The 12,269-nt window shown below is 35.2% G+C and overlaps 1 protein-coding gene across 9 annotated transcripts in view; it reads left to right on the top strand.

Moving 5' to 3' along the window:
* Ank3 (ankyrin 3) overlaps window positions 1–12,269 on the top strand; it is a 526,258-nt gene that overhangs the window by 494,675 nt on the left and 19,314 nt on the right. For 5 of the 9 annotated variants that reach the window (XM_048338830.1, XM_048338829.1, XM_048338827.1 and 2 more), the window contains 4 exons: window positions 2,704–2,835; window positions 3,764–3,907; window positions 6,515–7,193; window positions 10,071–10,449. In XM_048338830.1, coding sequence (XP_048194787.1) covers window positions 2,704–2,835; window positions 3,764–3,907; window positions 6,515–7,193; window positions 10,071–10,449 — 1,334 coding nt within the window. The remainder of the gene's footprint in view (window positions 1–2,703; window positions 2,836–3,763; window positions 3,908–6,514; window positions 7,194–10,070; window positions 10,450–12,269) is intronic. The other 4 variants (XM_048338833.1, XM_048338832.1, XM_048338835.1 and 1 more) reach the window with 2 other exon arrangements.

Raw genomic sequence — 12,269 nt, 5'->3', positions numbered from 1 at the left:
CTGGTAATATATACATAAGAACTCTAACTTTTAAACAACTCATAGTCTTCACAAAAATAGCTCTCTCCGGCAACAATTCAGTTAACCTGTGTCCTTATAAGTATTAGTTGTTTATGAGTTATCACAATGTTCATGAAAGGCACACAAAATTTATACACTTACCTAATCCTATTCAGACTCACTTTTATGTTTAAACATTTATGTAAAAGGATGACATTGCATGACTTTGAAACTAGAGAATAGGGATAATTTTACAAAAAAGAGAATGACAGTATTTAAATGTTTAATTAAGATGTAAAAATATGCACAGAAAGAAATAGGCATAATTTACAAAATAGTTGACTTCTGTGAAGCCATGTCACTGTTTTCAGAAGTAGTATTTGTCTTCGTTTGTCTTTGATAATGAGCTGAGCAATTCTGCTCTCTAGTTTTAATCAAACCAAGGACCTTCAACTCCAACTTCACAAGAATCTGAGGAATTTTTCACTCTCTTAAATTGAAATGTATTTTTTAATACACACCAAAAAATGATAATAAAATGTTAATTATTCTGATACAATGTCATCTTACATACCTTCAGCAACATACATTCCATGCAGTTAGATTATTAAAAGGGGAAATGTGCATGTAAATAGTGAGAAACAAGTTCATCTAAATTTCTTCTTTTGAATGTCTTAAGTACCCCATTCCAGCCACCAAATCAACTTGACTATTACCTGGCCCCATACACCCAGGATAGAAGTACTCTGATAAGAACCAGAAGCCTAGAGGAGCTCTGAAAACATGTATGGTCTAAGTGATCCTTTACAGATGGATAGGAGTTATGCATCAATATTTGCTGACAAATACTATGAATTTAATAGCAATATTTTAGCTACATTAATCTGAAAATATATTGGAACAAATGTTGATGTTGTAGTTCTACAGTAGAACATAGCTATTAAGTTTTTCCCTTAAGCTAAGACAGCCCCTTACTATCTCAGTAACTTTTCAGAGAACAGATAGCATAAGAGTTAGACAGGCTGGGGATGTAGCTCAGTGGTAGCCTAGCATACTTGCAGCACTAGCTTCCAGCAAAAACAATTGTAAGATTTTTTTTGTTTTGTTTTTTTGCCAGTCCTGAGTCTTGAACTCAGGGCCTGGGCACTGTCCATGAGCTTCTTTTGCTCAAGGCTGGCACTCTACCACTTGAGCCACAGTGCCACTTCCGGCTTTTTCTGTTTTATGTGGTACTGAGGAATTGATCCCAGGGCTTTATGCATGCTAGGCAAGCACTCTACCACTAAGCCACATTCTCAGCCCCTGAAATTGTAAGCTTCTTTGTTTGGGGTTCTCCAAACAATAGTTCTGAAACTTTGTTGGACAGTAGGTGTCTTTTCACAACAAACAGATAATTTTTTAAAAAATTAACTGCTTTTTAAAGATTAGGAAAAATAAACATCAGAGAAAACTAATTTATGCTTTAAAAAAAAAGAATACAAAAAAAGTATCTGTGTATTCTGTGAATGAATGCTAAATTTTGCTCCATGGAGATCTGGTCTTATTGAAATAGTATATTCCCAACTGTAGACCATGATCACAGGAGTTTTCAAGCCTTACCTTACATTAACTCACATTTTTCCATTTTACTCAACACGTAGGTTGTCATCTTTTTTTTTTTCCAGTCATGTATATAAATCAGGTTGCCTCACCCTTATGCATGTCAAGATCAGTAAGTAGGAAGTGAATCACTTGGTCATAAGATAAGGACTCTTGGACATCAAATCATGTCACCAAGTTGCTGGAAATACTTATTTCAGGAATAAAATCTTGATACATGCCCTTTTAATGGGACCAGTTTTTTGTATCCCTTACTTTTTAATAGTCATTTAAATAATACTTAAGTGTTTTTAAGGCACACAGAATATATAGTAAAAAGTCTGTTTCCTTCTCTTAAAGCAACCACTAATGCTCTGATCATATGAATCCTTCCAAAGACCCTCTACATTTACTAGATTGGGCATATATGGATATACATGGACACAAAGCTAGCGCCCTTTTGTTTTTTGCTCAAAGGGATGCATATTACATACAGTGATTCAGCCTCCAGTTCTTTAACCCCTTTGAGTAGAGTTCATGAAAGCTGAAGGCATGTAGAGTAGGACATTAGAGGAGTAAAGATAAATTTCAAGGCAGTTGCTTAGAGCAACCATGTTTTCACTTGCCCTATATGCATGAGTTTACACCCCTACTATCTTGTATGCAATTTGTTCAGGTTGCAGAAATTTGAACTACAAGGATGGAGCAATATCCTTTGTTTAAAAAAGATGTTTATCAAATGATCTCTAAAAGGAATTTGATTATAAGTAATTACATACTGAGAGTTTAGTTCTAATCACATTTTTTACAAAGCCACGTACATGAAAATAATTAATGCCCAAGGTTATACTAGAGCTTTTTTTAAATATAAAATTATTTTTTTCCTTGGCAGCAGTTATACATTACTTTTATAAAATATATGTGTTTGTTTAGAAACCATTTGGTGTAAACCAACTGCACAACTCTTGGGAGGAGAAGGGGAAATGAGGGAGGAGCTAACAAGTAGAACAAGAAATGTACTCACTGCCTTTCATATGAACCTGTAACCCCTCTGTATCACACTTTGACAATAAAGAAAAAAAATGTGTGTTTGTGCAATCTTAGTAATTCTGTTTCTTTTTACAGAACTGGCAAGGGAGCTGAATTTTTCAGTGGATGAAATCAATCAAATACGTGTGGAAAATCCAAATTCTTTAATTTCTCAAAGCTTCATGTTATTAAAAAAATGGGTAACCAGAGATGGAAAAAATGCTACAAGTACGCAAAATTTTATATTAACTTTCCAAACTACATACGGTAGATAAGCCTATTGTTAGGATCATTCAAATGTTAGTTTAAATTTTATATAATTTTAATGATACAGAATGTTAAAAGCAGAGTGATCATAAAGTATCTCGAGACTTTTGAAATTATATAATTCGCTGCTAATTTTTAACAACTCTGGTTTTAGGAGGTTTTTCAGAAAGCAAGTAGTGGGAATTTTGTTTATGGGTATTTTCTTTTTGCATTTTGTCTGTAATTTTCTCCATCATAATGAAAACATAATTCTAGCTGCTATGTCATGGGATGGTGTTCAGAAGCTGGGATAGCCAGAGGCAGATGTATAGGAAGTGCACAGAGAAGGATAGGCTCCAATTAAAGGAGTATGTCGCTATAATTGGCTCAGTCTATGATAGCAAAGAATTCTCTAGTATTGGTGGGTTTGGTCAGTGGTTGGGGGTGGGAACACAGGGGTTAGGAATGGTGCTGTACTTTTGGCTAGTGCTAATCTACCACAATGTGGAATAAGTTACCGTGGGTTTGCCTGTGTCAGATTGACCTTAGTAATAATTCATTAAAATGCATTAAAGTGAAGATGACCTATTCTGACGTTATGAAAGGAGAAGGAACTTATTTGAAGATGTAGAAGTTGTATTACATCTAATTATAACCAAAAGGAGTGCAGATATTTTAAGGCCTGTCTCCCTCATGACAGTGGAATGGACTGAGTTTACATAGCCATTCTTCCATGTAGAAGCAAGCATTCTTTGGTCCTTTGCATAATGATATTGCTAGCTGGAGGAGGAGGAGCTGGAATGTCAGGAGGGAATGGCAAAAACCCATGCCTTTGTATGAAGAGTGTGCTGACTAGAAGAAAATAATTTAATTGGGTTCACAACCTTTTTTTATTCGTTCTCCTTTTCAGCTGATGCCTTAACTTCGGTCCTGACAAAAATTAACCGAATAGATATAGTGACTCTACTAGAAGGACCAATATTTGATTATGGAAATATTTCAGGCACCAGAAGTTTTGCTGATGAAAACAATGTTTTCCATGATCCTGTTGATGGTAACTGAATTTAGTGTTCATATTTACTGAATCGTTTTGAGAAAATTTGAAATTGTAGTTAGACAATGCAGTCATTTAAAAGCAACTGAATTGTGATGTGTGCTTGATGTAACTTCTCATTTTCATAGCATTTTTTTTCTGCCAGAGTCTACAAACAAGCACTCTGATTGCAGAACAAACTTAGTAATGCCTCTCTTATATGTAATACAGGTGATTGGGTCCGAAAGCATAAGTTAACGTGAAAGGCCTTTTGCTAATGTTTATTTGCACAAGTGGAAAATATCCTAGTACCTAGAAAATGCACTGCTTTTGTCATTTAAGTTTATTTATTCTAACGTAAAACCTGCTGATCATTTATTCATATTTAGGTGAAACTAAATTGTGAGTTCATTTTTACCAAATAAGCCAGGTATTGAGTCAAGTTTAAGGATATAATGTTTATACTGTTCAAGTAAAATGATAAATTACATCTCTAGGACCAAGTATTTAAACATACACTAGAAAAGTGTAATGTATCACTCAGAGTCTTAATTACTTATCATTATCTTAACTTTATATTCTACCAATTACTCTTTGGAAAACGTGTGTTTCATCTATTCTGTCTAATGAGCAGCATAATTGCTAGCACAACAAACATGTCAATAATAATATACTTGATTAATTTATATAATACTGTCATCTTCCCTTTATTATGTAAATGGAGGCTTTTTCCATCAAAGCATAATAAATATTTTACTGTATTTTTCGAAATACTCTTGTCTTACCTTCACAATTAGGAATTGATTTTTAAAATGAATTTGTCTAGAAAATGTTGATAAAGGCATGAAGACAGTGATATTTTTCTATTCTACGTTTTGAAAATTTTGAATTTTTAAGTAGCAAAGTTAGAATAATAACAGTCATTAACTTCTAATTCTATACTTGTTATATGAGAAAAATCTTAAATTCTTAGAAAATTACTGAATAAAGTTTCTGCATAAAAGTGATGGTCAGCAGACAATTTAAAGTACATCTATATCCAAATAAATACCATAAGTAATAAAAGGTTTTTGTTTTTTTTTAGTTTAAAAATACCATAGAACCTTGCAAATGAGTTCTGTTTTACATGTGACATCCTATAAATACGCAAACTGCTTCGGCACTAGATAAATATGTGTCATTGTTACAGCAAATTCTGAATGATTGGAATGTCCTTGTTTATAGATTCTTCCAATGTTTTTCATTGGGAAAAAAAATTTAAGAAAGTAGCTATAATAAAATGTCACCAAACACTAACACTATTATGTTCTTGGGGATGTCATTTAATTTTTTAACATTTTCAAATCAGAATATCAAATAGTTCATAAAGGCTTTTTTTGTCGTCTTTATATTATATATTAAGGCTTAAATTTTCTTAGGGAAGTTAAGAAATGAAATAAATTTTACATATATCAATCATAAACCTCAACTAACTAATCTTAGGAAAACCATCAAGATTCTGGCATGTAGGTTACCATACTAAAGAATGTTTAATTATCTAAGTTGATATTAGCCTTGGATTGATAGAAAAATTAGTCTTCAGTTCATAAACCAGTAAGTTTAGGATATGCACATTTTTTTCTTGTCTCTCCTCTTTGTTGAACTTCTGGGAAACTTCCTTTCCTCACCATGACCAGACCACTTTTAACTTTCCTCTCTGCTAAGGCAGAAAAAAACAAAAACAGAAACAAAAACAAAACACTTCTATAGTCCACACAGTCACATTTAAACCAAAGGACTAGCTCCCTCCTCCCTTTTTGTATAAGCCAGTTAATAAACTCCCTGTTTCACAGCATAGTCACGAGTATTCAGGGACTCTTTACAAATGGTTTTCCTCTGTATCTTTGTTGTATGTCTTTTTTTTAATCCTCTATTTTATTTGTGCTTCTAAGTGGACTCCATTACCAACTTCACCAAGCCCTTCCATATACACCACATCCTTTGTGTCTCTGTCACATTACAATACTGAAAAACTTTACTTGGAGTCTCTTCTATTTTATTTACTTTTTAAATCTTTTTCCTAACATCTTTTTAGTGTGTTTTTTTAACCCAGTGCTACTGCTCTAAAATCTAATAATCATTTATTTCCAAAGATTAAGTTCATTTTCCTTTACTATAACTTTTTTGTAAAGTAAGAATTATAGTTGGGTGACATTGATTGTATGTACAGTTTTTAAAAAATAAGCTATAGGTAATTACAAATTGGTTTCTTTTGGCTTTACTATATCTAGTCTACCACAGTATGAATTTTGCATGCTAAAACTAGAAAGATAATTTGACCATGAAATACATGTCTTATTTAATGGCAACTCACTTTATATTCAATTAAATTCCTCGGTATACTTAAGCTACTATATTAAAATTACAAAAATTGATCAAAATAGCCATATCTTAACTCATATTGTATTTTATTGTAGTTTGCACTTGGCTTTTTTATTTCACCTAACTGAACTAAACCAATAGGTTATCCACATCATTCTGTAACTCATCATGCATTTTCATACCTGATATAATTTTAGTCATTCCATGTGTTTTTGTTTGCTGTGTGCTAATTCATTCCAGTCAGTGGAAATGTACTGTCTTCCCTAGGTTATCCTTCCCTTCAAGTGGAACTGGAAACCCCTACAGGGTTGCACTTCACACCACCCACCCCTTTCCAGCAAGATGATTATTTTAGTGATATCTCTAGCATAGAGTCTCCCTTTAGAACCCCCAGTAGACTGAGTGATGGGCTAGTGCCTTCCCAGGGACACATAGAGCATTCAGCAGATGGACCTCCAGTGGTAACTGCAGAAGACACTTCCTTAGAAGACAGCAAACTGGAAGACTCAGTGCCTTTAACAGAAATGCCCGAAGCAGTGGATGTAGATGAGAGCCAGTTGGAGGATGTCTGTCTGAGTGAGTATCCTCAATACCTCGGAAGTTTGCCTGGGGTCCCAAAAGATGTTAAACCAACAGAGCCATTGAAACAAACTAGAAAAGTAGGCATAAGCCCTGAGCAGCAGGAGAAAGGAAAATCTGGTCCTGATGAGGAGATGACAGAAGAAAAACTCAAATGTCTGTTTGAAGACATTCAACTTGAAGAAGGAATTGAGTCTGAGGAGATGACAGAAGAAAAAGTACAGGCTATTCTTAAACGTGTTCAGCAAGCAGAACTGGAAATGTCTTCAATTACAGGTTGGCAGAATGAGACATCAAGTGGAAACCTGGAGTCCCCTGCTCAAGCTCGAAGAATAACTGGTGGGTTGCTAGACCGACTGGATGACAGGTATGGCAAATGTGAAGGACAGGTTACCTTTAAACAATTTGTTTTGAATAACAATGACTGGTTTTCTAAATTACCAGCCCAATTTGGGTATATACTTGTTTGAAAGGCTGGTTCCTTATCCAATGTTGTTAGGGAAAGTGAGTTTAAAGTTAAGTGTAATCCTCAAAACTTTTGAAAGCCAGCAAGAAAAGTTAGATACATGCCAAAAATCTGTCAGCTTTACTTTAGAAGACTATTCTTCTCTAATTGTTATTCTTTCCATATAGCAAGTAATTAATATTCATTTAAAATAATAAAAGTCCAAATCTTTTATAAATATGAACATTTCTCATTTCCCAACTGTAAACACAAACATACTATGTATACAAGATATTACAACCAAATTCTTAAAACCCATTACTGTTTCACTAATTAGCAGTAAATACGATGAACATTTTAGTGAAGTGCTAGAAATGAAGCACATACCTGACTTAAACAAAAAAAAAAAATTGAGGAGGAGAGGGGCATGCATTTTTTTAATGTTCTCTTTTTGGTGCCAGTCCTGGGGTTTGAACTCAGACCTGGCCTCTTCCCAGAGCTTTTATGCTAAAGGCTCACACCCCACCACTTGAGCCACAGCTCTACTTCTGGAGTTTTGATGGTTAAAGTGAGATACGAGTCCCATGGACTTCACTGCCCAGATTGCCTTTGAACCTCAATCCTCAGATTTCTGTCTACTGAGTAGCTAGGATTGCAGGCATGAGCCACTAGTGACCAGTTGTGTTCATTTTTTAAAAGAGCCTTAATGTAGGAAATACACAAAAGCAAAAAAGAAATATGTCCTCCTACTGTACTAAGAAAAACATTTAACATGTTATGTGTCCTTCCTTTTATTCTACATGTACTTCTTTATTCAAAGAAGAATATGGTTTGGGTATAACCAAAATAAGTCCCTGAACATGAAACTGGCTCATTTTTATACTGGCTTTGCTGTAGAAAGGTAAATTTAGAGTCCCCACAATACTGGGGGAACCCAATACCATTAGGTAGCAGCTCATGCAGAGTTACACAGGCCTGAGGTCTGAGAATATCATTTTTATCATCCTGTACTACCACTTCTTTCAAACATGTTTATAGATCCCCAAAACATCTTACCAAATGATTCTTACAAATGGCGATCTCTTCATAATATTAGGTATTATTTTGACTCACCTACATCTAGGATAAAAATATATTTTTAGTGGCAGAGTGCTAGCCTTGAGCAGGAAGAAGCCAGGGACAGTGCTCAAGCCCTGAGTCCAAGGCCCAGGACTGGCAAAAAAAAAAAATATATATATATATATATATATTTTTATTGGTAAGTAGTGATAAACTCAGGTCGGATTCCAGAAAACAATAATTTCATATTGCTGATAAGCCACTTACAAAGATTCCCCAAAACTTAATAAAGTTCTTAAGAGCCAAGAGTTCATAAAACATTTGAGAAATAAAGGTATCAAAAAGAGACCACTGAAAAGATGAAAAATAGTACTAACTTTGAATGTGTATATTCATATATAGTTATATAACCTGTACTTGCATATAAAACAAATTTAAACACAGGAAAAGTGTTCAATATTATTAAACTGGTTGAAGTATCTTGGTTGATATAAGCTCTGCTAGTGAATTACATAGAAAAAAAAAAAACGTCTAAATCTTGTTGTTCCAGAAAAGTTGGAACGTGACAGCCTAAATAAACATGTATAGATTAAGGGAGCTCAGGTAAAATGTAGACTTAGGAAAGAAAAATTTCCCAGATGTTATAAGATCTTCCCAATAGTACAGATTGTGTTCAACTGAGTGCCAGTGGCACACTCCTGTAATCCAAGCTACTCTGGAGGTTGAGATCTGAGTATCCCAATTCAAAGCCAACCCAGGGAAGAAAGTCCATGAAACTCTTATCTCCAGTTAAGCACCAAAAATGCCAGAAGTGAAAGTGTGGCTCAAGTGGTAGAAAGCTATCCTTGAGCAAACCAGCTCGGGGATAGCAACCAGACCCTGTTCAGGACCAGCAAAAAGTAGGTAATCAGATAATCAAAATTTGATTTAAAAGAATAGGCACATGTGCATTTATATGTTATACATTTAAAATGTATTAAATCCTACACTTGTTATTGTTTTCTACAGGCAATAAGTGAAGACATTAAAAACAATATGTAAGCTGAAAAAATAAAATGAAGTCTATGCAGAAACTACAGTATAAAAAGTGAAAGATTTCTAATAGTTCAGGATACTAGTCCTCACAGTAGGTAGCAAAAGGATGCTCACCAACACTGGTCACAGTGAGATCGACAGAAGTCATGAGTAGAAAAAGATGAGGTTCCATTAAAGGTGTTAGGTGGAAAGGAGTGAGCTCTGATTTGCAGCTGAACACATACAGAGAATGAAAAATGGGGATTCTTAGGGATGTTGCCAGAATTTCAGCTCAGGAATTAAGTTCATTCTTTGTCAGGAGGTGGGTGCACTTTTTGTTTTGGTTTTGTGTTTTTCCAGTGTTATAACAGCATTTTGAAATAGCCTGTTTTGGATTGGTGTGATCAGAGTGTAAGTATATTCAGGAGCATTTTTCAAGATAGGGAACTTAGCTTTTAGAACTGTAGCTTTTTTTTTTTTAAAACAAAATTAAACAAAAGATGTCAGCATAAGTAACCAAGATGGAAGTTGAAAGTTTAGAGGGTACTTAGAGCCTCTGTGAACCCCTCAGACCCCATGCCACTCAGAACAATCCCGGTCATTTTAAATTCAGTCACCAGGTTTGTCATGCCTTCAGAGATAGTTAGGAAAACTTGGGTATTGGAACTTCAGTGCACTTGAACGCATTAGATGTCACTGTCAATTTGCATGTTTTATCTTTTGCAGCCCTGACCAATGTAGAGATTCCATTACCTCATACCTCAAAGGAGAACCTGGAAAATTTGAAGCCAATGGAAACCATGCGGAAGTCACCCCAGAAGGAAAGACAAAGTCTTACTTTCCTGAATCCCAAAATGATGTAGGAAAACAGAGCACAAAGGAAACTCTGAAGCTAAAAGTATCCGGATCGGGTGGGGCTGAGGAGCCATCATTACCACCTGTAGCACATCAGAAGTGTCTGGAAGAAACCAGCAAGTTTGTAAGAGAAGAGCTTAAACCCTGTGTGCCTGTCAGTATGAAAAAATTGAGTAGGACTTCTCCTGCTGACGGCAAACCAAGGCTTAACCTCCATGAAGAAGAGGGGTCCAGTGGGTCTGAGCCAAAGGTATGTCATATGACCATTCCAATATGCACCAATTGAAATTAACCTTGCAGCACTGGACTCAAGATTCTTTACCTTTTCTACATTGTAAAGAGGGAAAGTTGTAGCAGAGTGGTAGGAAGTAAAATATTTGGTCAGACTCTCACTTATTGATTAGGAAAAAGGAGTCAGCCTATCTAGCCATTTTCAGGAGAGAAACCCATGGAGATAATAACTACCTTCAGGTCTAGTATTAAGTCTAGTTAGAATTTGTTTCCTTGCTCTAAGTAATTTTTTTTTCCTGATGAGTAAATGAGAGCTCTAGCCCACTTCCCCTCCCCCCACAGCCGCCTTTTCTTTTGGTCCTTCAACACAATTTAAAAACTATAGAACATCTGACCCATTTAAATGTTGTATTTTCTGGAAGTAGCTTAAAAGTTGTAGAGACATAATTTCCAAGCTTAATGTAAATGGGTTGACAGCCATCAGAAATTTAAAGTTAGAAGTAGCCATTTTCTGAGTTGGTAATCAACATTTGTTTTCAGTAATTTTAAAGCTTAATTATTATGATAGAATTGTTTGATTGCACTTTGTTTTGATATATAGCTACTTAACACTTAAGGCCTACTGCAGTATTTTGAGAGGGAAAAAAACAAGTCTTCTGAAACAATGGGTTCTTGATTAACTTGAAGCTCAGAAAATGTAAACTCTCAGTCCCTCCGTAGCTAAACAGTGTGTGTGTCAGTCAGCTAATCTTATGGTTATGTTCCTGTTTCTTGAACTCATAAGTGAGAGGAAGTAAAATTTTAATCCATCTACCTTTTATTTTCCTTGGTGCTTGTCTTAATGTTGATTTGATGACAGCAATTTTTATTAAATAAGCTACAGGTTATTTTAGGATATAATTTAAGCAAATGATTACCATCATCAGTAATTAAGCATCAAATTGATGTTTTTGAGTCTTTCTTGAGTCTCTGATTTCCTGACCAGAATGGTTTTCAAAACTGACTTCTGTCTGCCTTGATTCTTGCTGGCTTTTAAATAGCTTGAGTATGGGTGGATATTCCTTTTTAATTGTTGTATAGTGAAGTATGTTCTCTTTTAAGATAAGCCCACGAAAATATAAGCAGAAGCAATGACATGGTGAAAGGCTATTGTAGAAAAGACCCAGGTAAACTATTCGAAGTCAACAATAAGGAACTAAGGAGTGGTGACTCACACCTGTAATCCTAGCTACTCAGGAGGCTGAGATCTGAGGAACTCAGTTCAAAGCCAGCCTGATCAAGAAAGTCAGTGAGACTTATCTCCTCTAAACTACCAGGAAAAAAAAAAAATCTCGAAGTGGAGCTAGACTTAGCAGAAGAAGCTCAGGGAGAGTCCTCAGGCCCTGAATTCAAGCCCTAGGAATAAGACACACATACTCGCACACAAAGGTGCTAAAATTAATGTACAATGTAAGTAAGTGTTGCTGTGTGCACGCATACCTTTGGGCCACTGGGAGCACCCTACTGGCATTTGCATAATGAGGATTAAAAGAAACCCAACTGAGTTCATAAGTAATGGGAAATAATTTCTATTAGAAAACCCTTTCTTGTAAATTTATGATTGCTTATCAATGAATCAATGCCTTTGGTGTTAGTTACCAGTCCTAGTCTCATGTCTAAAGACCTCATGAAAAAAAACTCATAATGGAGTAAAAGCTCCAGGGAGAGACGAGTCCAACCCTACAAGAAATCCCAAAATATTCAGGTTGTTTTGTTCATGGTTCTGCCACTAGGATAGTAGCAAGCAACTAGGTGATCTGATGTGTGTTCTCAGAAAACAGCCCCCTTTTTATCCCCTAA

Source organism: Perognathus longimembris, chromosome 2, assembly GCF_023159225.1.
Source record: "Perognathus longimembris pacificus isolate PPM17 chromosome 2, ASM2315922v1, whole genome shotgun sequence".
Lineage (NCBI taxonomy): Eukaryota > Metazoa > Chordata > Mammalia > Rodentia > Heteromyidae > Perognathus > Perognathus longimembris.
Note: the sequence above shows the minus strand (reverse complement) of the source record. Positions and strands in the feature narration are given on the sequence as shown.